General features: G+C 39.6%; 1 protein-coding gene across 3 annotated transcripts; it reads left to right on the top strand.

Annotated features, from left to right (window-relative positions):
* Positions 1-239: 239 nt before the first annotated feature.
* tab1 (TGF-beta activated kinase 1/MAP3K7 binding protein 1) lies at positions 240-27,218 on the top strand. 3 transcript variants are annotated; one of them, XR_005282698.1, is made up of 11 exons: positions 240-258; positions 354-445; positions 2,833-2,963; positions 5,897-6,050; positions 6,385-6,480; positions 6,768-6,876; positions 13,843-13,959; positions 16,866-16,977; positions 19,642-20,160; positions 22,991-23,144; positions 26,640-26,773. XR_005282698.1 is itself a non-coding variant. In XM_038307623.1 (11 exons), the coding sequence occupies exons 1-11, from the start codon at positions 413-415 to the stop codon at positions 26,863-26,865; spliced, it is 1,491 nt and encodes a 496-aa protein (XP_038163551.1). In that variant the 5' UTR covers positions 404-412; the 3' UTR covers positions 26,866-27,218. The 3 variants fall into 3 exon arrangements, 1 of the variants encoding a protein (XP_038163551.1); XM_038307623.1 differs by lacking the exon at positions 240-258 and having other exon boundaries at positions 404-445; positions 19,642-19,786; positions 19,947-20,160; positions 26,640-27,218; XR_005282699.1 differs by lacking the exons at positions 240-258; positions 26,640-26,773 and adding an exon at positions 26,349-26,621 and having other exon boundaries at positions 285-445.
* Positions 27,219-27,831: the final 613 nt, after the last annotated feature.

Raw genomic sequence — 27,831 nt, 5'->3', positions numbered from 1 at the left:
GGTGTAGCATTGTTTAAAGAACTACACAGTACCGACACAACCGCTTCATGTTATTTTATTTTTTCTTTTATAAATTTCATTATCATGCAGGTGTGTACAAACTTTAAATAAACAGTTTGAATACATGTTGAACAATATTTTATCCACAATAAAATTGAAAGTAGAGCCTCTTGAAAATGGCTGTTTTTTTCTTAGGCAGTGGAATCCTAATGACTAGAGTTCAGAAATGCCTACATGTCATCTCCCAACGGAGTCATTGTAAGTGTTTGCTACGATTGAAGTAGATCTACTTCTAAAGCTCTGTTTGATTTAAAGAAAAGATAAAAGATTAAAAAAAGAATTGCCTTTTTTAGTTGAATTAGTAATGTCGGACACTGCGGTTGGACCGTGAAGGCAGCAAATAGTATCCAACATGGCGGCAGAGCCGAGGACTATGATGCAAAGCGTAAGTTAAAAAACGACTGTTTGTTGGTCTCAGTGGCCTTTTATGTTCCTGATGGATGTTACTCTGACCTCCCTTCTATCTCCTGGGAGTCATTGTCGCTCAGCGGGTTTCTTTCGGTGGGAATAATAGCCTGTTAATGATGTCGGTTATAGCTATGCTTAGTTAAGCTTTGCTAACAGCAAGCTAACAAGCAATAGTTTAGAATAACTGGATATCAAACAAAACAATTGCGTCAACAGGAAGTTAGAAGTCATTGTCACATTATTTGACCCGTTTTTTAGCTAATTAGCCATTTAGACATCTGTAGAATTTCGGACTAATTAAAAAACCAAGAGAAATACAGAGTTTAGTTTTCTTACTTTCTTGCTTAAAATGATCATTGCTTTGATTGGCTGCAGTTGATTTATTTCAGTAATTGCATTCAAAAGGTGTAACTTGTACATTATATTCATTCATTGCACACAGACTGATGCATTCAAATGTTTATTTCATTTAATTTTGATGATTTGAAGTGGCAACAAATGAAAATCCAAAATTCCGTGTGTCACAAAATTGGAATATTGTGTAAGGGTTAAATTTTGAAGACACCTGGTGCCACAAACTAATCAGCTGATTAACTCAAAACACCTGCAAAGGGTTTTAAATGGTCTCTCAGTCCAGTTCTGAAGCCTACACAAACATGGGGAAGACTTCAGATTTGACAGCTGTCCAAAAGGCGACCATCGACACATTGCACAAGGAGGGAAAGACACAAAAGGTTATTGCTGAAGAGGCTGGCTGTTCTCAGAGCTCTGTGTCCAAACACATTAATAGTGAGGCAAAGGGAAGGAAAAACTGTGGTCAGAAAAAGTGTACAAGCGATAGGGATCACCGCACCCTAGTCAAGATTGTGGAAAAAAAAAAACATTCAAAAATGTGGGGGAGATTCACAAGGAGTGGACAGCTGCTGGAGTCAGTGCTTCAAGATCCACCACCAAGAGACGCTTGAAAGACATGGGTTTCAACTGCCACATTCCTCGTGTCAAGCCACTGTTGACAAAGAAACAGCGCGAAAAGCGTCTCACCTGGGCTAAAGAAAAAAAGAGCTGGACTGCTGCTGAGTGGTCCAAAGTCATGTTTTCTGACGAAAGCAAATTTTGCATTTCCTTTGGAAATCGAGGTCCCAGAGTCTGGAGGAAGACAGGAGAGGCACAGGATCCACGTTGCCTGAAGTCTAGTGTAAAGTTTCCACCATCAGTGATGGTTTGGGGTGCCATGTCATCTGCTGGTGTCAGTCCACTCTGTTTCCTGAGATCCAGGGTCAACCTAGCTGTCTACCAAGTTGCTGTCTAGCAAGTTTTAGAGCACTTCCTGCTGCTGACCTGCTCTATGGAGATGGAGATTTCAGGTTCCAACAGGACTTGGCGAGTGCACAGAGCGCAAAATCTACCCGTGCCTGGTTTACGGACCGTGGCATTTCTGTTCTAAATTGGCCAGCCAACTTCCCTGACCTTAGCCCCATAGAAAATCTGTGAGGTATTGTGTAAAGGAAGATGCAGAATGCCAGACCCAAAAACGCAGAAGAGTTGAAGGCCACTATCACAGCAACCTGGGCTCTCATAACACCTGAGCAGTGCTAGAAACTCATAGACTGCATGCCACGCCGCATTAATGCAGTAATTGAGGCAAAAGGAGCTCCAACCAAGTATTGAGTATTGTACATGCTCATATTTTTCATTTTCATACTTTTCAGTTGGCCAACATTTCTAAAAATCCCTTTTTTGTATTAGCCTTAAGTAATATTCTAATTTTGTGACACACAGAATTTTAAATTTTCATTTGTTGCCACTTCAAATCATCAAAATTAAACGAAATAAACATTTGACTGCATCAGTCTGTGTGCAATGAATAAATATAATGAACAAGTTACACCTTTTGAATGCAATTACTGAAATAAGTCAAATTTTTCAAAATATTGTAATTTACTGGCTTTTACCTGTACATTTAATTTTGATAGCTGGAAAAAATATTGCAATATATACTTATATTGCAATGTCGTGATAATATAGTATTGAGACTTAAGAATCGTGACACGTATAGTATCCCAACACCCATGCCATCCCCAATGCAACTTACATACTTTTTTATAGTTATTTTATAGTGCGGCATAGTAGAAAAGGATTGATCAAGTTAAATTACTGTAACTGAATAGATTTGAGGACAACTTACCCATTAATTATGAACATAAACTTTTCTGGATACAAACTTTTGAACAGAAGTGGATAGAAGCTGGTTAAAAAAAAAATTATTTACTACCAAAATAAACCTTTTTACATTTGACAGCTGTAATATAATGTATAAATGCTGTTAGAGAGAGCTAAGAGTGAGTTTTTTTTTTCTCATTGCAGCAGCAGAGCTGGACAGATGACGTACCTCTGTGTCAGATGTGTGGGGTTGGAGCGGCACCAAACTTTGTTTACAGCCCCGATGGTAAAGGAAGTCAGAGCCGCCCCATTGAAGATAGACATCTCAGACTGAGGTAAGACAGAACAGCAGTTTAGAAAAAAGTCTTCCTTGAAACTCTTCTCTCAGCAGCAAACAGGAAGGTTGTGACCATGTGTTTTTTCAGAAGTTGTTACAATGTTGAGTTAAAAGGAATCATAACAAAATGATGTAATCCTGATCAATGGGTTTTAAATTTCCCTTTATATTTTCACTTCTGGAAACTAGAAAGGTTAGTTATTTCTAATTGCTGATATCGTATTTAGCCGTGTTTCTGATTGATTTAATGGGAGCCACGCTGTGCTGTTGATACTAATTGAGTGGTGATTTGCACGTCAGAAAATATAAAAAGCATTGCTTAAACCTTATAAAAAGCGATACCTGCTTAGTCGTCAGCAAACAGTTTTCCTAGGCTACATTCACACTGCAACCTGAAGTGACCCAAATCCGATTTTTTTTGCCCATATGTGACCTGGATCTGAAATTTTCGTGACCGTCTGAACAACACAGATTGGATTTTTTCCAATGTGACCCAGGCCCCTTGGCTATGTGGTCCTGAATCTGATACAAATCTGCCACCTGTGTCTGATCAGCCAGGTTGGATTCATCCGACCTAAAAGCCATTAATACTCAACAAAGGTCACTATTCTGTGTCTTGCTACGCAGAAGAAACAAGGAAAACAACAACCATGGCGGACGATAATGCGGAGAGCAGTCTTTATTTTCAACCATCCTGAGAAGATTGTATTGTTACTGCACTGGCTTATGTTGGGAAAGAAATGAAACATCACAAGATGCACCCCAGCTTCTGTAAATACAGAACAATCTTGCTTGTGACATCATTGCGTCCTCTACTGTGCATACAGTAGAGGACACTTAAGTTGTTAGAAAGCAGTTCGCACAGGAGATCAAATTCCAGTCGTCTATATTTGAAAATGTGAACAACCACGCAAAAGAATCCGATTTCTAAATTAAAATCAAAATTGAGCATTAATGCCCGCAATGTGTATGTAGCCTTAGATGTAGCTCGTTTTTTAGTTTATTCCTCTTTTTTGTCGGGGGGTTTCAAGCTTCTTTTATAAAGAGTTTGCAGTACAGTACTTTGTGTGCTGGTACAGCACACAAAGTGAAATGACATCAGCTGTTACTAGGGACTCGCTTTAGTCATCTTGTAAAGACAAACCTCCTTCAGCAGTTCACATCACATGACTCCATCCGGCAACATATCGATAAACTATGTGTGCTTTCAAAACAGTCCGACTGGATCAATAACATCTGGATTAGCTCCATGTCGCCACCTTCTCGCTGAGTGTCCAGATGCATTTTTTGCTTCAAACCCAAAAAAGTACTTGTTTTTTCAGTTTTTTTTTTATACCTACTTGCATATGGAATCAAATGGATGCCGAGGCCCATCTCCAGCAGGTAACTTGTTTAATAGAGAGCCACACAGGACAAAGAAAGCGAGGTTCACATGCGGATGGAGAATGTAGGCGTCACACAGCAGCACACTGTTTAAGTATTGATGAATGTGACCATTAAAATAAAGCTTTATTGTAAAAAAAAAAAGAAAGTAATATTGGATGCATCTGTTCTAATTCCTAAAGCAAACGGTATTGTGGACACATTGTTAACAAGGAAGGAAGGTGAGAAAAAAAGCACAACTTTAACAGGAGCTGTTTGCAGTGCAATCAGTGACTGCTGCTGCTGCTGCTGCAGATATGTGTCTGTGGATTTGTACTAGGAGCCCTGCAATGGCGTAAAAGTCTGATTAAATACAGCGTCAATGCAGACACCTTAGAAACTAGCGGATATGTATCCGATTTAGCAGCACATATGAAAGTGAAACCAATCAGATTCTTTGGAGGGTGAAAAGTTTGAAATTGGGCCCTTCAGACTGCCACAAAAGAAGTCTGATATGACTGGCTTAAGGAGAATAAGGTCACATTTTGATGCCATTTGCCTGCAGTGTGAATGTAGCCTAAGTGTGTTGGATCATGGCTGTTTTGCCCATGTGTCTAGGTTCCAAAGTGAATTTAGGACATTAATGCTTTTAATTTTTATTCTCTCCTGGCTTCTTTAAATTAAAACCAGGATCTCTTTTAAAGACCTTAAAGAATAATATTGCTTTATATGATTTTCCTAAAAGTTATCATACTTGTAATTTTTCACATGTTCAATTTGTACAATAGTTGGTTTCTGCTTGCAGTATCCAGCTGTTTGATTGTACTCAGGTAGTTGTACAATGTTTTTTAGAAGTTATTTAAATAACGTCTCATGTGACCCTTATGAATGTGGAGTCTCGGGCTGAAACAATTAATCAGATTAATAATGATTAATCGGTTATTGAAATAATCATCAACTAATTTAGTCATTAAATAATTGTTAACTGGAGTATAGACTCTTAAACATGCATTTAGCTGACATAGCAACCCAATTAGAGTAGTAATTATATCATAATTCGAAAAAGAAATATGTAAACATTTTACATTTAAGATAAAAAAAAAAAAAAAATTCGTCTGTCAATATGCTCTATCCAGAACTCCTGAGGCAGAAAAGTTTTAGTTTCATCTGGTTTAATTTCCTAAAAGGTCTTCTGTAAGGAACCTATCTAATTATTAATCGATTATTAAAAAAATAACCGACAGATTAATCGATTTGCAATATAATCGTTAGTTGCAGCTCTAGTGGAGTCTACTGTAAGCTGCAGTTAAAACTGGGTAAGCAATGTTTAAAACAGCTGGACTTGCATGTATCTATAGAAATCAGTTTAAGTTAACACAGTTAGGTTTAATTATATGATGCTATTAAGTAAGGATGATAATATTTAAGAGCTGTTAATGTATGTTTGATCTTTAATTTAAATCCTGGGGGTCATAAAAATGTAACTGACTGAAATTTGCAGAAACCCTGGAAACAGGCGCCTTGCACTGACATACATTTCTTTTTTTTCTTTTTTTCCTTCCCAATCAGAGGTGAAGATGGCTGTTTCCTTTATGGGGTTTTTAACGGTTATGATGGCAGCAAAGTGGCGGACTTCGCAGCCCAGTGTCTGACTGCTGAGCTCCTGCTGGGGCAGCTCAACTCCAGTCACTCAGACAACGACGTCCGACGGATCCTCATTCAGGTCGGTAGAGCTGAACTGCTGCCAGTAGTGCAAACTTTCTTCTACCACGTCTTTACTGTTGGTTACGCCTTTTATTAAATTGTTGCTTTATATGGAGAGTTTGAAATAGCTTTGATTTATAATAACACTTGAAATAAACAGACAAAACTTTTTATTTCAGGCATGGAAGGAAAGGTGATGAGTTATAAGAGGAAAATGTATAAAACTCAAACATTTACTGCTTTTTATTCAGTAGATTTATAGTTTTTTTTTTTTTTTTTGTAGCTTGTTCTTGTTCCTGGCATGTTTTATAGAGCCGGTGACTTAATTATGATGTGTCTGCTCTTTTCTACAGGCCTTTGATGTGGTGGAGAAGAGTTACTTTAATACAATAGATGATGCTTTGGCTAAGAAAGCTCATCTGTCCAACTACCTCATGCCGCACAATGAGGTAAGCACACCCAGAATGAGCTGCTGTTCATATAGGAGATGCAGGTCATGGCATTAGATTCACAATGATTTTTTCTAAGTTGGCTTTTATCTCCTTCTTTTCATTTAATGTATATCTTATGTTCTTTTTGCTTGATTACCTCCCTGTGTTCATTAGCTTAGATTTTCTCTCCTTAAGTGTCTCTGGTTTTTACCACTTTCTTTGTCATCTTCACCCTGACTTATTAATATTTCTCTGATTGCTCTCTGGTTGTTCAGAAAGTGTCCTTCCATCATTTCTCTCCTCAGAGCCAGAAGGTCCAGGAGCGCCTGAAGGAGTTGGAGCAGGAGGTGTCAGGAGGCGCTACAGCTGTGGTGGCACTGATTCTCAACAATAAGCTCTACGTCGCCAATGTCGGTATGGATGCGTGCTGTTCTACATGTTTAAGCAGATTTTCCTATTTTTATTTGATATTTCACAGCAGCATCTGCATAGCAATAAAAACAGGGTGATACATATACCTACAACCAGCAGATGTCAGGCTCAACACAGATTTGCATGAAGTGTTTGAAATGAAAAAAAAACAAAACACATAAATATGAGAATAAAACCTTGGTTGCTGTTTTTAATTTTAGAATTGGAATTTAAAATCTGTGTTCAAACTGATTAGAGTCAGATTGTAGCATCATATGTTAGAATAGCAAGGTTTCTTTGTGTGGTTATTTGAGAAACAGGGACACACAGCAAGTTCAAATCTTTTGTTCAGTGTAGGAGAAGAGAATTTATTCTCATCTACATTGAGGACATCATGTTAAACTATTTCAGTTTTTTCAACTGAAAAGGTTTTGGAAATGGGAAGTAGATTTTTGTGTGTGTTTGCATGTGACGTGTAACTCTCTTGGTGGTGCTGCAAAGCCCATTGCTGCTGCTCTTAATGTAATAGATCTCATAATGCGGTTGCAAAAGATGATTTGCACAACTAACCAAAACTCTGTTATTCCACCGTAAGTGGAAGTAGAGCGACTCTCAACTCCGCATTCAGTCAGTCAGTAAGACTGGTTCCTCGGGCTGTTCCGTTTTTGCCCCCTTTTCTGCCCTCTTTTTTCCATATCAATCTAGAGCAGAGCGGATCATTCAGGCAGCAAGTCACCTGTTGATAAACAAAGTCTGTGCTGACTGTGGATCCAATTTTTTGGACATTTTTGTCATTACTAACTCTCTTTATACAGTAAATCGGGAGCCGTAATAAATATAAGCACTAAATAAAAAACAAATTAACTGAACTCAACTCACTCACTGTAGGTCTAAAGAAAACAAGCTAAGATGATAGCACATAAATGTTGGTAGTACTGGCAAAATAAACAGTGTAGGTTTATTGATCTATCAATTAAGGATCCCAGCTGCAGAGGAATGGTCACACCTCCAAATTGCACAGAGACTGATTGCTGGGATATAGAGGAAAACTGATTAAAAGGCTGAAGTTGTTACTCTAAATGAAGTGGTTACAAAGAAACATCCTGTTATGTAATCAATGACAAGGAGAAGGGAGCAATCTAATAAAGATACTAGGGATGGTATCACTAAGGATTTGGATGATCAAACGGCCCACCGTACCTTCTACAGTGGTTCTAGGTGGTGCTGCAGGATCTTGTGGACACAATTCTTTTCCTACCGTATTTTCACGACTATAAGGCGCACATAAACGTCTTTTTTCCCCTCAAAATGTGCGGTGCGCCCTTTGGTGCGGTGCGCCCTATGTGTGTTGCAACTGCGACTTTTGAGACCACCTCATTGAGGAGATGATGAAAGAGTGGCTGAGGGAGGTGAATGCAAGGAGACCAGGTGGTTTTTTTTCCACTCATCACCACACCATCGCTGTTAATCTGACTCCATGCGTGCCCATCTCACAGCTGATGTGAAAAACATGGTGAAACAAATTAATGCTGTGCTCGCTGTGACCGGACGCAGCAGGTGCAGCAGAAGCAGCGAGTTTACATGCAAAGTCAACGGTTGACGAGCGTATAGACGCAGCAAAAGGTCCCGCAGCGCGTTTTGAGCAGCAGGCGCAGCGCGTCGGGAGCGTTTAAGCATCTGACGCACCGCCAACGCGCTGCTGCTGCTCGAGATGGAAAAATTGAAGTTTTGCTGCTGGAAGCGCCACATCAACCAATCAGATAAGCTGATCTGGGAGCTGACAGCGAGACAGACACAGCGCTCTGATGACATTAACGCAAATGAAAAAGGCTGGATGGATGAGGAGATGATGAAAGCGTGGCTGAGGCAGGTGTATGTGAGGAGACCAGGTGGTTTTTTCCACGCATCACCATCGCTTTTAATATGTGACTCCATGCGTGCCCATCTCACAGTTGATGTGAAAAACATGGTGAAAAAAAATAAACGCTGTGCTCGCCGTTATCCCGGGGGTCTGACAAAGGAACTTCCACCGCTCGACATCGGTGTGAAGCGGCCGTTCAAAGTAAGGCTGCGAGCGGCGTGGGAGCGATGGATGACAGACGGAGATCAGAGTTTCAGGATAAGTGGAAGGCAGCGCCGGGCAAGTTACGCCACCGTTTGCAGATGGATTGTTGATGCTGGGACTAACGTGTCTGCTGGCACTGTTGTTCAAGCTTTTGCAAAAGCCGGCATTATTTCTGAGGAGCCGCCCGGCACGGAAAGTGACTCTGACAGCGAAGAAGGGGAAATTGGCATGTCTGATTTAGTGCAGCTGTTTAATTCAGAAACAGAGGATGATGACTTTGATGGGTTTGATTAATACTTTGTAATAAATACATGAATAAAGCACAAACATACTCAGTTTTGCTCCCGCTCTATTTTTCTACCTGAAAACTTAATTCAACAGCAGCATCTGGGCAGGGTTCACCGCGGCGGCTGGCAGGTGTTTTTCATCTAAATAATCTAAATCTTGCAGCTATATTTGCTGTGATCAGTGGGAATAAAGTAGTTTTAATATGTTTTTAAGTGAGAAAGTCCACCTGAAAACTTAATCATTGTAGTCAGTTCATCCAGATTATCATCCTGCCTATAGGCTACTATTTCTGTCGGAGGCGCTCAGACCCCCACATACCAGCGGTACACCGACAGTAGAAATCCCTTCATCAGCAGCCTCTAGTCTGGGCAGCCTCCGGGTTCACCGCGGCGGCTGGCAGGTGTTTTTCATCTAAATAATTTAAACTGCAGGCACCAGGATACCGGTAATAAAAGCGAACATATTCTGTCGGCAGGTTTCAGGATTTTAAGTTAATTTAGGAGTGATCACAGTGCTCTGTCATCTGTGATGTGTCTGTCTCACGGCCAGCTCCCAGGTTTGATTAATACTTTGTAATAAATACAAGAATAAAGCACAGTCATACTGAGTTTTGAGCCCGTTGTATTTTTAAATACGCAGTAGAGGTATTTAAAGGTAGTAGAGGACATGTACCGTATTTTCACGACTATAAGGCGCACTTAAACGTCTTTTTTTTCCCTCAAAATGTGCGATGCGCCCTATGTGTGTTGTAACTGCGACTTTTGAGACCACCTCATTGAGGAGATGATGAAAGAGTGGCTGAATGTAAGGAGACCAGGTGTTTTTTTTTCCACTCATCACCATCGCTGTTAATATGTAACTCCATGCGTGCCCATCTCACAGCTGATGTGAAAAACATGGGGAAACAAATTAACGCTGTGCTCGCAGTTCAACCGCTCGACATCGGTGTGAACCGGACCCAGCAGGTGCAGCAGAAGCAGCGAGTTTACATGCAAACTCAATGGTTGACGCGCGTATAGGCGCAGCAAAAGGTCCCGCAGCGCGTTTTGAGCTGCAGGTGCAGCACGTCGGGAGCGTTTAAGTATCTGACGCACCGCCAACGCGCTGCTGCTGCTCGAGATGGAAAAATTGAAGTTTTGCTGCTGGACGCGCCGCATCAACCAATCAGAGAAGCTGATCTGGGAGCTGACAGCGAGACAGACACAGCGCTCTGATGACATGATATTAACGCAAATGAAAAAGGCTGGATGGATGAGAAGATGATGAAAGGCAGGTGTATGTGAGGAGACCAGGTGCTTTTTTCCACGCATCACCATCGCTGCGTGCCCATCTCACAGCCGATGTGAAAAAAAGGTGAATCAAATGAACGCTGTGCTCGCCGTTATCCCGGGGGTCTGACAAAGGAACTTCAACCGCTCGACATCGGTGTGAAGCGGCCGTTCAAAGTAAGGCTGCGAGCGGCGTGGGAGCGATGGATGACAGACGGAGACCACAGTTTCAGGATAAGTGGAAGGCAGCGCCGGGCAAGTTACGCCACCGTTTGCGGATGGATTGTTGATGCTTGGACTAATGTGTCTGCTGGCACTGTTGTTCAAGCTTTCGCAAAAGCCGGCATTATTTCTGAGGAGCTGCGCTGCACGGAAAGTGACTGACAGCGAAGAATTGGAAACTGGCATGTCTGATTTAGCGCAGCTGTTTAATTCAGAAACAGAGGATGATGACTTTGATGGGTTTGATTAATACTTTGTAATAAATACATGAATAAAGCACAAACATACTCAGTTTTGCTCCCGCTCTATTTTTCTACCTGAAAACTTAATTCAACAGCAGCCTCTGGGCCCGGTCTCCTCTGCGTATACCGCGGTGGCTGGCAGGTGTTTTTTCATCTAAATAATCTAAATCTTGCAGCTATATTTGCTGTGATCAGGGGGAATAAAGTAGTTTTAATATGTTTTTAAGTGAGAAAGGCCACCTGAAAACTTAATTGCAGTCAGTTCATCCAGATTATCTATTTCTGTCGGAGGCGCTCAGACCCCCACATACCAGCGGTGCACCGACAGCAGAAATCCCTTCAACAGCAGCCTCACCGCGGCGGCTGGCAGGTGTTTTTCATCTAAATAATTTACAGTGCAGGCACCAGGATACCGGCAATAAAAGCGAACATATTCCGTCGACAGGTTTCAGGATTTTAAGTTAATTGAGGAGTGATCACAGCGCTGTGTCATCAGCGATGTGTCTGTCTCACGGCCAGCTCGCAGGTTTGATTAATACTTTGTAATAAATACATGAATAAAGCACAATCATACTCAGTTTTGGGCCCGCTGTATTTTTAAAATATGCAGTAGAGGTATTTAAAGGTAGTAGAGGACATGTACCTGTATATAAAAAACGCGCCCTATAGTCCGGTGCGCCTTATGTGTGTGTTAAATACAGAAATGGGACACATAACTGAGACTGCGCCTTTTAGTACGGTGCGCCTTATGGTCGTGAAAATACGGTAATTTCGGGGTCATTTTTGTTCTTCAGGTGGCCTAAGTTAGCATCTAAAGAATTTTTTTTTTTTTTTTTTCCCCCAAGCTGGAAGTTTCCTATGGTTAGAGTATGAGGACATTGTTGCAAGCACATGCTTGATTGCACAAGTGTGGGAGAAATTACTAATGCATACCAAAAATGCAGAACAGAAAATTTTTATGTCAGCTATTAATCACACATAACCTCAGAGACATGGCTGGTTTTCTAGGTGTGGTTAGAACCGCAGGTTTTCAATTTGTCAAAGATGATATGATAAAGGCCAGTATGTTTAACATTTGCATTAATATCAAAGTATGATGGACATAGACTTAAGTCTTTCATGTGTTTTTTTTTTTTTTTTTTTTAGTTTTTCTAATCCATGAATCTTTGAATCTTAATTCTAAAAAATGTAAGCTCTTTTTCTTTCATTTTGGCTCAAGTTAGGAATAAATGCATACAAAAGTAATTTCCCAATTCACTAATGTAGCAAAAATCTATAAATAAACCTACCTGCTCATGTTAAGGAATTATTCATTATTGATGGGAAATGGGAATTGCTTATTGCATGGAGGGGGGGTTCGGATCTTGAGCTGAAGGCTTGAGTTGGTACGTAAGTGTGCTTTTAAGATTAGTTCCAGCTGTTTGTTGGTGTTGAATGTGTATTAGAGCTCGGTACATATGGAGTGAATAGATGAGGTACATTAACATTAAACTGCATACCAAACATTTTTTGCTCGCATCAACATAAAAACTCGCTTGGCAAATGAGTTTTGCTGTGGATAAGGAATCAGTTTAAAGCTTGATCCTGATTGACGTCAAGCAAATTGGCTGCACTGAATGGCCTTGTTCAGCTGATTAGAACACAAACACACAGCTTCAGGCAGTTTAGGAACATGAAACCTGACGGTTGGTTTTACAACTACATGAAAAATTCTGCTTAGGGACCCAAAAATCTAATTCTCAATAATTAATCATTGATTGGTCTTGTATTTCCAAGCCTGAATATTTCTTTTTTTTTTTCTTTTGCTTGACTTTTAAAATCTTCAGATTGTTTTTAGGCAAATTGAATGATGCTGCAAAACTGTCTTTATTTATAGCACATGTAAATTTAAACCTATAAGTGTATTTGTAGTAAAGATAGGAGTGCTTTTATAATGTTTTACGGTTTTCAGCAGAGCCCAATCTCATTAATCACTTCTGTTTAAACATCTTGGCTTTAAGCTTCCTGAGCTTTAATTCAATCATTTTGAGCTAGTGAAAACAGGCATGTTTGATGCAGTAGGACAACAATTGGAGGAATAAGGACAATAAATGGTCCAGATACAATTTGGCTTGTTTTAGCCAATAATGCTTTAAAACCTGGAAATGTGGTTTAAAACATGAAAAACCATTCAGCAAAAGAAAAAAAGAATCGGACAACAGCAGTGTAGTAACCTATTGCTAGTTATCATAGATGTGTGATGTTGAGGTTTAGGAAGCGACTGCTTTTTTCCCCAAGGGCCTGTTTGGTTTGGATCGCCCTTTTCCAAGATAAATGAAATCATAATTAATGTTACAAGGCTGTGTTTAGTGGTGTTTAGACAAGGGCTGGGAAATTAATTGCATTTTAAATAACACCATTTATAGAAAAATGCAATTTTCAAATTGCAGAGGCTCACTAGTTTACTCACATTACATGAATTAAGACTAAGACACTAAATGTCTAACTCCAGTCCTTTATGTGGCAGTAATTAAGGTAAGGCTGGCGCCACACTGAACAGAAGAGAGAGTTGCAGCTAGAATGCAGATCCATGCAGGATAGTAGAGGCAAGAACGTTTTCTCTGAAAGGTTACAGTAAAGTGCTGCATCAATGGATTCTGGAAAAGCAAGCTTTAAAGGTCATAAATAAATATAAAAAAATAAATTGTTCAGCCCTAGTTTACACATATCATAGTTTAATGTGAAAAATAGTTTAGTTTTGACCAGTTTAATGCCCTGGAATAATGAGGTTATACACGGTAGCGGATGGCTTCCTCAAACAAAGGAACAGATTAATGCATAAGCAAAGATCTCTGTGTCAACATTTATATTGTGATATTTTTTTAATTCGTGTTTGTTGTTTCAGGTACAAACAGAGTTCTGCTTTGTAAGTCCAGCAGCGACGGCCAAAACCAGGTTCTTCAGATCGGGCGGCCACATAGTACCGACAACGAGGATGAGCTACAAAGACTTGCTGCCCTCGGTAAGATGCTTCGATACATTCACATCCATTCAGATATCCGACACTAATGTCACCAGAAATCCTTTCTTTGTTTGTACTCTACAACATAACAGATGTTACGGCCTCATTCACGGACTTCGATCCGCTTTCCTCTATTATCTGTTGTAAATGATCTCCTCTTATTTTAAAATGTACAGGATCCACTTATTCTCATTTAGTCTGACTCCATGTCATCTCTCTGTTTTCAGAAATGTACACCTTTCACTCTCAACCATCAGAAATATACTCAATCTTTATTTCTAATGGATGATGGATTAAAATTCTCCATCATGTAGAATTGCTGCATCGACTTTAATGGCTTCTATATGCAGCAAAGAGCAAATAATGAGAATGATGGAGTCTGTATGAATAGTGGTTTATGTTTACACTGAAAGCTAAATTATAAACATTGATATGGTTCTTCCTAAATGTACTAAGATGATACTAGGAACAAAATTTGGTTATTTAGTTAATAAACATAAGAAGTTAAGGAAATCTTAAGTCTATTTTTATATTACACCACATATGCTATATGCTGCCCAATAAAGGTTGATAATGTTATTTATTAATCCAAAATAGCAGAGGCATTTCTGCTGGATGATGGAGTTTGCTAATTATACTGCCACTTGTGGCCAAAACACAGAACTGCAGTGCACTATTACTATTAGATATACATTATGAAGTGTAATTTAAAGAGTTTGTCCCTAGTGATCACTTCTCAGGAAAATAATTGGAGAAAGAAAGCTTCAAGGTGTAAAATCAGAGCTTTGTTTTACACTATGTATAAAGCATATATTCCTGGAAAGATTACGTTTATTTTGTTCTTAAAAACTTAACGTAAAGCTTCCTATAATGGCAGTTGAAAAGGTTTTTTTTTTTTTTTTTAGGTTTTTTACAAATAAATGAAAAAATAACTTTGTGTTCACAGCTTTTGCCCATCTTTACTGATTATCCTTTTATGCTTCTACGCTTAATGGGAGTCCTCCTGTGGAACATTTAGCTGACAGGAAAGGATTAGAAAAGGCACTAGTTTACATAAAGGCCAACAGTCAACAGTGCATGACAGAGCAAAGAAGGAGCATGAAGTCAAATAATTGCCTTGAGACTTCTAAGACAGGATAATCTTAAAGCACCCATCTAGTGAAGGGTAAATATAGTATTCTGGCGCTTTGAAGTTCTCAGTCAGCATAGTGACCTTATCCTTAAACGGAAGATGTTTGTACCCATCAGGAATGTCCCTGGAGCTGCCTGCCCATCTAAGCTGAGCCACTGGTGTAGAAAGACCTTAGTAAAGGAGGAGGCCACTTTTTCAGTGACCCACCATTACGCTGTGGAGAAAAGACCCCTATCTGAAAGACAACTAACTATGCACCAAACCACCACTCAAGTCTATAGGTTAGAGTTGCCAAACGGAGCCCAGTCTTTACTCCCAGGAAGATGGGAGTCCACTGGGTTATGCCAAAAGGCACCCATGCCATGAGAAGAAGAAATATTTTGCTACCATTTCTACATTAAAGCATGATGGTGGTAGTGTAATGCTGCAAGGAACTTGAGTACTACCCAGAATTAAGAGGATGTATAATTGCAGCAAAGCACAAAAACATTCTGAAAGGTCATCCTGACCTAAGAGGTGATGGCTCATCTTTGACGGAATGGAGATCCCCATACAAACAACCAAGAAATCAAAAATAAAATAATTCTATGGCTGAATATCCTTAAGTTTTTCCATCCAGAATGAAGTTTTGAGTCCCAGCCAGAATTTCTGAAGAGATCTTAAGATTTCTGTGCACCAATGTCTCCCACCCAACCTTGGTCCAATAATAACAAAACCTAATATCGGATGATATCGACCTACATCTGAAGTGGAACACTGATAGAAACTCTTTTCTTCTTTTGTAGTTTCTGTAACCCATGGTAAATATTACACCTGTCATTACGTGGTTACATGGGTTCTTCTCATACCTATTTATGTTGACTGTTGTCTGTTTAGTAATATCAGTGGATTGAGCTATTTCCTAACATTTTACTGAACAAAATAAATCATAATAGCGTGTATCATTCCTGCTGATATCGTATCGGGTCAATGTCGTTATTGTATCAGAAATTTACAAAGTTGTTGCGGTACACCCCGACAAAGAAAAAGAGATGGTCTTAATAAATATAAAAGCCTCAATAATCATCTATTTGAATAAAAAAAAAAATCATTTATTAAATATTTTAAATGCATGTTAAATGGCTAAACTTGACAAAAAATAATTTCATTGATCAGAAATGCCACTTGAGTCCTTAATTTAGCACATTAGCAAAACAATCTTTAGACTTTATGCAAGGTTTAGGCCTCATTGAAGCTCTTAGTGTGTTGGTTTTAAATTCTATATACTCAAAGTTAAAAATGTTTTGATTACTAAAGTAGTTGACAACTTTTTCAGTTGTGAAATAGTCATGAATAATGTGATTGTTTCAGACCCAGATTATTTGGTGCTACTCATGCAGCTGTCTGTAGACTCCCAGCTAATGGTCCAGTAATGGAGGCTTTGGATGGACAGGGAAATACTGTCATGGAAGCAGATTTTGAAAAGGTCTAATTGCAGATTGGAGTGCAGTAATATTCAGCCATTTCCCACCACACCATTAAAGAAAATGGATTTCTCTCTTCATATTTCCTTTCCCCCGATTTACTTCTCTCAGTTTAGAACCATAAATGTTCTGCTACTCGGGTCCTTTTCTGGATGATTGAAAATAAACACCTTTCTTTTAATCTACCTGCAAACCCTCTTCCCCTCTCCTTACAGAAAGGAATCCTTCACAGTTTGTTCTCGTGCAATCCGTCTTGTGTGTTTGCTTAATGTCTGCTCCACTGTGTGTACGGTGTCTCTCCTGTTTTGTAGGTGTGGATGCAGCTCGGATACGACAAGCGGGACAAATAACTGGACAGACCAGCACCAGGAGGCTGGGAGACTACAAAGTAAAGATAAACTACAATGAAATAGATCTGCTAAGGTGATGCCTGTGTATAATGTTGACAATATTATTGCAGTTTAGCGATTAATTTTGGTTTTGACTGCATGTCTTTTTTTTTTTCCTATGGTATCTTGTACTATGACCATTAATGCAAAGTAGGGCTGGACTATACACCTGTTAGCGTCATTCACTAAGATAATCGGCACAAATTTCCCCATGTCAGTAAATTGGGTAAATAAGTTGGTAAATAGCTCTACTGTTTTGCCTGTTTGCCCTGTTGGCTGGTACTTCCTTCCCCATTAAGATACTGAAGCATGTGGGAAATCCCGTGAGTCCACCGATCCAGTCAGAAGCGTAAACAAAAGCCCCATTTACACTACCCTCTGAAAACTGATCCGTGCCGAGCTTGTTTCCCTACGACCATTTGCACATCATGCTAGCACGGTTCCTGACCTCCTAGTGACGATCTGCAGTACCACTGAAAATGCATGAATATGGAGGCTGATTGTAAGGAGATAGTGCGGTCTGCTCATGCGTTGGTTATCTGAGAGCCTCAACTGAACCGTGCCGAGCCCTACTGATAAACTAGTACCATTTTAGTGCAGTTCAGTTATGTCTGGCACGGTCCGGTTCGGTTTGCCTGCCAACAGTTATCTGGGTTAGCATGCTCAGACTGATCTCTGAGAAGTTTTAAAAGGGCATGGGCCTCCATAACACCTCAGCAGTGACACAGGCTGATTGCCTCCATGCCATGCCGCATTGAAGCAGTCATTTCTGCAAAAGGATCCCCAACCAAGTATGGAGTGCATAACTGTACATAATTATTTGAATTGGTTGACTTTTTTTGTATTAAGAACACTTTTCTTTTATTGGCCGGATGAAATATGCTAATGTTGTGAGATAGGAATTTTGGGTTTTCATGAGCTGTATGCCAAAATCATCCATATCAAGACAATAAAAGACCTGAAATATTTCAGCTAGTGTGCAATGAATCTAAAATAAGAATGTTCAACGTTAATAATTACATTATGTGTAACACTAGTTTAGTTATTTAAAGACCAGAAGGCATTATATCAGAAGTCTAAATTCTCTGCAGGAGCTGTTGTCAGTATTTATTAAAAACCAATACAAAGGAATAATTGATTTCAATAACATTTATTTTTGTAGATGGAAAAAACGTAAAATAAACCCCAAAGAACATAAACCATACAAAGAACCCCAAAAAATATACAAATACAATAAATATATACAGTACTGCAGTATTTCTTATTAATGTGTATAAAAGTCCTACATTTCCCCACTGGTCAGCACGACGTCTGACTGACACGCATTTAAGTCCATAGTTTGATTGTCCAGTTATTTGAGATGAAAATGTCCAAGCAAATGGTGTGCAACGGAGAAGAGATGAATCATGAATTGTCTGTCAGTATGATGAGATGGAAAGGGAAATGCTACAGACCATCAGCCTCCTACCAGACCAGTAGGAGTTAAGTTTCTCCTGGGCCCAACCAGTTGTCAGTAGCTCTCCATCCTTTAACCCAAAAAAAGGGATCACCTGGCCTGTATTGTAATGAACAGGACCAATAAATGATCCGCCTGCTAGTTAACTAGACTTTTCCTACATTCAGAAATAAATGCAATTACATCCACATTTCTTTCAGACAAAATAAAGATATCAGCATTTATCATCATCTTAAACACCTTTGAATTTAGGATGTTAAACTATGTGACAATTCATAAAACATTTAGCATTGCCTAATAGAGACTGACATGGGAGTGGATTTTCACTCCTGTCCCGTCCCACTCCCACAGAAAAGAATGGTGTCCCGACTCCCATTCCACGGGAATCCCGTGACCCGTGGGATTCCCGAAAAAATTTCAGTCTCTATTGCCTAACACTACCAACATGCTAAACAAACAAACAAACAAATTGTATTCACTACTTACCAATTCCATTTTAGGTTCAGTGAATGACAACTTCATGGCTCCAAACTCACTGGATATGAAGATCTAGTGCACAATAACAAAGAGATAAATTATTTGTTAGAAAGCACAAACCTGTAGCTCCTTTGTCTCCAGCTCTCCCCTTCACACCTGACTGGGAAAGCTGGAGCAGGCTTGATTTACCACTTCAGATGCATTGATTGGCTGAATGCACCATTTGACTAATTGTCTAACCAATGGAGCAACAAGGTGGGTTTTAAGGGCAGTTTTTCCCTACTTTTGGAAAATAATGAACTTTATCGCAAAGTGGGCATGGTCGTGCACAACGACAGATTTGATGGTTGCAGAGGCTACGTCAGAAGCATAAATTGGCCTTTTTAATGATCACCATTACCATGCATCAATAAAAGCCCGAAATGAATGATTCATGTCTATGATGAGTGTATGTAAAGTTCCTAATTATTATGAATGTAGTTGGGATCCAGGCTTTAACCACCCTCAGACACAGAATAGAATCTGTACAGAATTGTCTCCTTCATGCTAGCGTGATCTAATGTAGTTCAGTGTGTAACGGATTCTTCAGATCAATACCATAAACTAAAAGATAAACTATCATCTGTGTTCTTCCACACCATTAAAATTGTGTCTTTTCCTTTAACTTGTTTCTTTTTTACTTGTTTTTTTGCAGTTTTCCTTCTATTTTTTCTCCCATATTTTGCAAACATCGCTCTATAATATTGTTTATTTTTGGTCTACTAGTGCGGCCAAGGCGAAGCCCATCATCGCTGAGCCAGAGATCCATGGCAGCCACCCTTTGGACGGTGTGACAGGATTCTTGCTGTTGATGTCAGAGGGCCTAATAAATGCCCTTGAGTCTGCCCACGGTCCAGAACAGGTCAATCAGGTTAGCAAACAAATGTTCATACTTCACCTAAAATGGTTTTTTCTGTTTCTACCTTGTCGTTCCAGTTTATTTCCCTTTGCTTGGTTAGCCCTTTCGCTCTCATATCTTTCCCTTTGTCTTCTTTATTCTTATTTTGAATCATCTCCCTCTTCTTTAATAGGAAATTGTGGCCATGGTAGCAGCAGAACTGGCCCAGCAGACCAATTTGGAGACAGTGGCTCAGTCTGTGGTGGATCGGGTCAAGAGGCTTCACCACGACGTCTTCGTGTCCGGGCGCCAGAGGGCGACCTACTGCTCTCAACACGAGGACATGACCCTGCTCATTCGCACCATCAATTACCCGCTGGCGGATTCAGCGCTTACTCCCACGCAAGGTAGAAAGTTTGATTCTCTCTTGTCTCACATAAACATTTGTTCTGTAATATCTCCACCACTAGGATGTTTTCAGAAAACCTTTCTTGCTTTAAAACGTCTTGAATGGAGACACTGCTGCAATATATTACATTATAAGTTAGTGATTTCTTTATAAAGTGCTTTGTGAACACTGCTTTAAGAGCTTTTTTATCTTCACCTTTTGAACGTAACCAGTGACAATTATATTATATTTCCATCATATTTATCTAGAGCTGCCAAATATATTGACCTTTGTTGAAATGTGGATGTGTGCAGTATAACTAAGATAAAGGCATGCACTGATGATATTATTTGCATGTATTCTATTTCAGTGCAAAGGTCAGTGCATGCAAATTCTACATGCTAATCATATGTTTGGCCTGTGTTATTGTAGTTTAGGTGCTAAAACATAAGGAGGACAGATTGAAGTGAAGGAAGTGTGTTTGGATTATTTGTCCATTATGTTATTGATTCACAATCACATCCTAATTAGGGGTGTAAATAATAATTGTTTTGTATCGATGCATCGATTCAACAGCCGACGATCCGATGCATCGATACGTCCGCAAAAGTATCGATGCATCGATTCAACAGCCGACGATCCGATGCATCGATACGTCCGCAAAAGTATCGATGCATGTTTTTTGTTTCCTCCGGTCTATTTTTATAGACGTAATTCTCCCTCCCGTGCTGCGGTGGCGCTAAACCTATTTTGCCCTCCTACCTCGCTTCCTGGTTATACTCTTACAGCAGTTTGTTGCAGTAAGCTTGACACAGACATTTTTAAATTAGGCTCAATATTGAAGCGTGGTCTGCGCTACACACTGCGGGTCTAGATACGGCCGAGGCGGTGAGGAAGTGGGGGCGAGTTTAGTCCGACGACGGAGGGACATGAAGGCCAAAAGGAGCGGAGATCCAAGTGGAAAAAGGGTCCCAGCGTTCTCGCGCACACCTCGCTATTCTAGCGGGTCAGACTTCACGAGTTGTTTTCCACAATTTCGGTCATAAAAACCAAACAAGCCGGCCTCCTGTCTGCGGCACTGTTTGCGGTGAGCTACAATTTGGGAGAGGTGCAGCGGAGCATCTGCGGAGGGGGCGGTGACGTCTGGAGCTGAGGATTTTGTGCAGTATTTTTTGATGCAAGGCCTTTAAGAATCTATAACGCAGAATAAGGTTTTAATAGGAATAGGTGGAGTAAAACTTTTCTACTTCTGTTATTTGCTGTTGTTTCTCAAAAACCAGTTAATCGAATTGGATCGTATCATGGTTTATTCTTGAGTATCGAAAATAATCGAATCCTTGGGTCAGAAAATCAATACTGAATCGAATCGCCATGATGGATATGATTTACACCTCTAATCCTAATATTGTGCAACCTTGCCTCTGTGTTATGCAGCAGAAGATATGTTACACTCTATTTTCCATTGTTTTTTTGTTTTGTTTTTGTTTTTATTGTTTGCAAAAAATACTGTCATTTATGACTACTGGATTTTTCTAAAATAAAAAAATGCATATAGACTAGCTGCCAAAGCTAAATAAAGCTATTGAATTTCAGATAACACCCAGAGAATAAAACACTGCACTTAACAAAATATATCCAACAACACAGCTCATAAGTTGTGCTAAGACTAAAACGCTGCTCATGTTACTGTACCCACAAAATCTGACTTAAAACAACTTTCCCCTCTTCTGCCAACTGAATCTATTGTTTTCTCCACTCTGGTGCTTTCATTCATTTTCTTCAAGACAAAGTAAAGTCTCAATTTTAATCAGTCGAGGTTTTTGTTTCTATTTATGTTCAGGTGAATTTAGTTTGTTTAGGAATTGGAGTTTGGTTTGGTTGATACTTACTAGTCTCTTTTTGTATGCATTTGTTTGTTGGAAGTATATATATATATAGAGAGAGAGAGAGAGTTGATTTATTCATTGTTGTCAAAATTCATTCATTCATTTAAACTGCTCTGATCATCGATCTGCCCATGTTTGCTAAATAACTATAACTTGAACTGTGGATGTTTTAGTAAAGTATTGCTCCGCTGTCACTACATGGATTTTTATTTCAGTTAACGATAATAACTTTGCTCATCCAGGAGGAGCGAATCCTCCACTCAGTGACTTTGACACAGTCAGCTGGATTTCCTTTCATAGAAAACTTTTGAACAATCTATCTGTATAATTTTATTAAATAGTCTCTGCAAAGTTCACTGAGACTATATGTGTTGTGGTGTGGTGCTGTAGAAATAAACAGAATTGGATTAACTGATTAACTTTAACCTATATCCATTTACTAATGTTATTTTTTACATATCTGCTCTGCTCACAGTGTAATATGTTGTATAACGAGCTATAAAATGAATCTAAACATTCTTTACTGGAGTACATTAGTGTTGTATAAGGCATGAGGAATGTTACTGAGTGTGCTGCAGCCCTACTACGTGCTTGAGAGATGACCATTTATGGTTGCCTAGTTGCACATCCTGATATGTTTAAGTACAGTTTTTCTTGCATGCATAAGACATTGGGACACTGTAGGGGGTCCATGTTTTTGCTCTGGCTCCTACATTATATTTAGGTGTTAATTTATGGGCTTTGAGAAAAAGAACCCGAAAACTCTCCTGGTTTTGTCACCAAAAAGCTCAATTTTACACTAAAATTACGCCAATCTTACCATTTTTGTCGTCACTTAATTTTTATTAAACACAAAAATGTGTCACTTCTGTCTCGTTATTGTACTTGATTGAATAACCAACTCCTCACCGCAGCGAGATGTTGGTTCAGTGTGTTTAAAACCTTCATCTGCACCTCTTTCAGGTGGTCGTATCTATCCAGTTTCAGTACCATACTCTAACAGCCAGAGCACCAGTAAAACCAGTGTGACCCTCTCTCTGGTTATGCCTTCTCAAAGCACTCTGACCAATGGGACCAACACGGCTTCCACCCTGGAAGAAAACACCCCCACACCAGGGTAAGCTTGGGTTCTTTTCTTCTCCCTGCTGCTTTTCTCCTCCCTTCCTGCTGCTTTGCTTTAGGTTAACCATTTCTCCCCTCCTTTGATGCACCACAGTTCTTTTTTCTTTTATTTTTATTTATTTACTTTACTACTGTAGGTTTGATAGGTTTTCTTTGGTCTTCACACACACCATTTATACTGCTGGGCTTATTTATAGTGTGTTTTAAACAGGCAACATTAGACTTCCTTATTCCTCCTCTGCTATATTTATTTTTAGGTGTGCTTAATTTTCACTCCCCTGCGTCCCGCCACGGGTGTGTTTATTTACATTTAGGCAACGTTTTCTCTTACTCAATGCTGTGTTGTGCGTACAGATTTTGTCAGACACTTTCTAGAAAAGCAGAAGCTTATTTTTCATAGGTGACAAACCATATTTGAATATTTAGTAATACATAGAACCTAGGTAACACTTCAGTTTCAGATGTAATTAAATAGCTCATGGCCATTTCTGTTGCAGTTCTGGTAAATATCCTGTGCTAATTGATGTCTGGAATGGGTTTAGCACATTCATACCCTTTGAACTTTCCACATTTGTCATGTTATAACCGTAATCTTAAAGGTATATATATATATATAGGCGCGGTCTCATTGTGAACAAGCATAAGGAAACAGTAAATTATTGTAAAGGGTTGTGTATAATTTGATCTCTGTGTAAATACACTTGTTCTGTTAAGGCCAGAGTGTTGGAGTGCACACACTGAATCACAAAGAACAAGAAAGTTTTTCTAGTCTTTTCCAAGCTTTCAACAGCTGCACTGTTTGAATGAACAGAGGTTTGCACAACTGCAAGTTTTGTGCTTTGGATATGATGCAGGGAAATGGTTATGTGGTCAGGATTACAACTAAAAGTCAACCAGAGCTTTATATTATTCTATAATGGTGCATTAGTATCATCTATTTTCATCCACCATGAGCTTATCTGATGCTAAACAAGATGTTAAATAGACTAAATTGTTGGTGCTTCGTTTGTGCAGTTAAATAATACTATAGGGTTGCCAGGGCAAAAGGCTAGAGATGCAGCCATCTGATACCTGCACTGGATATTTTCCGTTAGTTATCGAATATCAGAGATCCAATCCAGTGCACCTTACATGAAACTGTTATGTCTTTGTTTTTGCTGGTTATTTGATAAAAAGTAATATAAAGTACATTTATATACGTTTTAATATTTTAGCTTTTTTTTTTTTATGTTAATGTCAATGTTATTCGTTGGATCTAATCAGTGTTGGATATCGGCTTGAGGTATCTGTATTGGATCAGTGCATCTTCGGTAACGGCAGAACCAAATCAGAGGCTGATGAACTACTAAATACTGTGAAACAATCAGTCCAGCCACTAAATAAGTTTAACATGCGCCTGTTATTTTTCAAAGCCAGCATAAGAATGGCATATTGTGTTATACAGTAACTTTATACTTTGAAACAGGCAAAGCACCATTGGTTGCTCGGATGGTCATCGGCTGCAATAAAAAATGGTTAAAAAATTAAAGCAGCTCTGGTAACAATTCAGTCTATTAACTGTTTTTTTTTTTTTTTTCAAGCGGATGGGGGTTCGGGTTCATGCAGCTCAGCTGCACATGTGGCCACTGCCCGTGCAGCGTGAACTACACTTGTTTAGCTTTATAAAAGCTCATAGCGAATGAAAATAGGTGAGCCCAATGCGCCCGTGGAGCAAAACAAATACTCGTGATTTACTTTTGTTGTAATCCTGACATCATACAGAAAGGCTGGTGAGATATGATGAGTGGATGGATGAAGCGATACAGACAATCCTGAATGAGAACCCGGCAGGCTTAATGTTGAGGCACTGGTTTATCTTCCAGCTGCACGTCAGCTCTTAACATACGACCAAGGTTACTTTGAAATATATATATATAAAGAATAGAAAAGACTAAGTCTAGTTGGGAATACATTAAAAATCTGTGACATGTTTAGACATTTAGTCTAATCAAGTTTGAGAAATTTTGCACAGTCGTCGAAAGATTCACTGCACCTTTGCAAAACACTTGCTGGTGCATCTGCTGCTAGAGGTGGTGTTGCAAGAATGTTAAAGCCGAGGAGTACAAATGCACGCCACACTTACAACTTCTGTTAAATTAGTTAGAAAAAAAACAACAGGAATTTGTGGTTGTAGCAACAAAAGAGGAATACATTTGCAAGCTAGTGTACAGCAGTCTGGGTGGTTGAAGCAGATAGCTCCTAGTTTGGCTCAGTCCTTTTAAAAGGGAAGTTGCGTTATAAGCGAACACTACCTTAAAACCTCTTATTTTTCAGTTGGTGTGCAATGCCATTTTGGACAGTGTTGTTCCCCATATGCTAACGCCATGCGAATTTAACATGGAGATTATCAGCAGAGAGAGCATACCAGCAGCTTTACTCTCTTTGTACAGTTTGGCTCTGCCTAATATTCACTTGCCTTGTAACAAAATGAAGGTTGACCTTCACTTCCATAATCAAAATAATTTAACTTTTTGTTGTTGTTGTTGCTTTGGAGATAAAACAAACTGAGTCATGGCAGACCGTTGTGCATTAGGTTACGTGAGGAAATGCATCGATTACCTGTCAGTCACTACATAAACAACAGGCTCGAGCATCCTGAACCTTTCTACTTCAGCGAGGGGTTAAAGTCATGTGAGCTCAACAGTAAACGCGAAATATCTTTTCAACAATTGCCTGCTCCTATATCAGTAGGACATATAACAGACAAGGTTTTATCACGGGAACATGCTTCATGAATCATGAGGGCGTGTCTATGTGTATGTATTCTGTTGATTGACCTTTTTTAGACTTTTTTCTGGATCGTTTAAAAAAAAAAAAGCGCTGTAATTACCCAAAAGTCTTTTAAATACCCTTTGAATTGATCTTAACCTTGTTGCTGTAGAGTCTCTTGTATAGTTGATTGTGACTGGTAATAACTAGTGCTGGTTTGTCCTACTGATTTATAGTTTCTGCCAGTGCACCTCGGCTTGTTTTCCTTTGCTTAGTCCTTTTCAGGAATCTTAATGCAGGTGCTCCTCCTTTGTGAGTTGCAGTCTCTTTCTTTCTCTCTCTCTGTCTGACTCACATCTCTGTTTCTCTTTTTTACTGCTCCGTGTTTGTCATTATCCATCCCGCGTCCTACACTCTGCCTTTGCCTCTTGTTTTTTTTTCGCTCCTCAAGCATGTTGAACCTGACTGCCTGCCGAGCCTCTGTTGACATCCTGCAGCCCATAACTGAACTTCCTATTCCCCGACCTTCTCCTCCCCCTCCTCTCCCACTCTCCTTTTCTGACTTCTCTCTCTCCACCATCCCCCGGCCTCATCCTCCCCTCCCTCTCTCCACTTCTCTGTTTTGTCTCTCCACTCCTGACATGGACCTCTATCCCTGTTACGGCGCGCCCACTCTTTCCTCCTCTATTCCGACCCTTATACCTGTCTCCTCCTCTTCCTCCTCCACCCCCTCTGTTCCCAGCAGCCAGAGCCCCTCAGCCACACTGCAGTCCACCAACACCCAGACACACAGCTCCAGCTCCAGCTCAGGGGACGGAAGCCTCTTTCGTCAGAGAGGGAGCCAAGCAGTGCAGCCTGATGAGACTGGTAGGGTCCCACCCTATGTGGACTTCACTCAGTTTTACCGACTGTGGGGAGCGGACAACAACGACGGTCAGATCTCGCAGGGAGGCCTTGGACCCCAGTGAGGAGGAAGGTCTGAAGGCTCTGCCGTTATGAAACATGTGAAATAATGAACAAAATACTATTATGTACTGCTAAAAAAAAAAAAAAAGAGGGTTTTGTGACCATAACTTGGAAGAGACTGGACTGTCTGATTTATTGAGATGAAACTGTGAGGAAGTGGTGTTGCACCACACCCATTTTTGTGGTTTATTTTCCAAACACAACCATAGTGATTCAGGAGTAATCCAGATTGTTGATGTTAATGTTGAATGGGAATCCAGGACCTGGATGAAAATGTCCTTCAAGGCCTTAAACTGAAATGAATGAATGCATTTGATAGCACTGTCAAAATATATCCTATCTTCAGATGATTTAAGAACTTGTCTGTGTTGTTTTCTTTAAGCAAAAATCAAATAAATGATATTCAATGTTTTCTTAAACTTCCCCAATTAAAATAATTTAGGACAAAATAAATTCCAAGTACCAAAATTGAAGCAGCATTTCTGATTAATGGAGTACATATATCCATATTGATTTAAATATGCAACCTTATTAGATGCTAAGATATAAAAATGTCTTCAGTAAAGTGGAGCTCTTACAAGACCATCTTTATCAGCATTTTCTTTTTATTATAAATTAATGGTTTGTTATCTGTCGCTGATTGGCAAAGCTAAACAGCAGACGCCCCTTGGACCAATCTCTGACAGGGCTGTTTTAGCCCCGCCCCTTGATTTGATGAGGCTTAGAGAATTGAAAATGTCCTGCTTTTATTCCCCAGCTTTAGATGCTGGAGTTCTAAATGATTTTCTTTTTTTAGGGGGGGTGTATTGGTTTTAGGCTTTTCCGGATCATTTCTTTACGCCTCATGTTTAGATTGATCTGTACCTCCCACATCTTATTGCCTCTCTAGAGGGTACTTTTGTGATGAAGACAGAATACAAGCATATGCTTTCACTTACCTTTCATATGTCATCAAGGAAAACATTTCA

Source organism: Cyprinodon tularosa, unplaced genomic scaffold, assembly GCF_016077235.1.
Source record: "Cyprinodon tularosa strain WSP-4 unplaced genomic scaffold, ASM1607723v1 ctg615, whole genome shotgun sequence".
NCBI lineage: Eukaryota > Metazoa > Chordata > Actinopteri > Cyprinodontiformes > Cyprinodontidae > Cyprinodon > Cyprinodon tularosa.
This window is presented reverse-complemented; position numbering and strand designations above follow the sequence as displayed.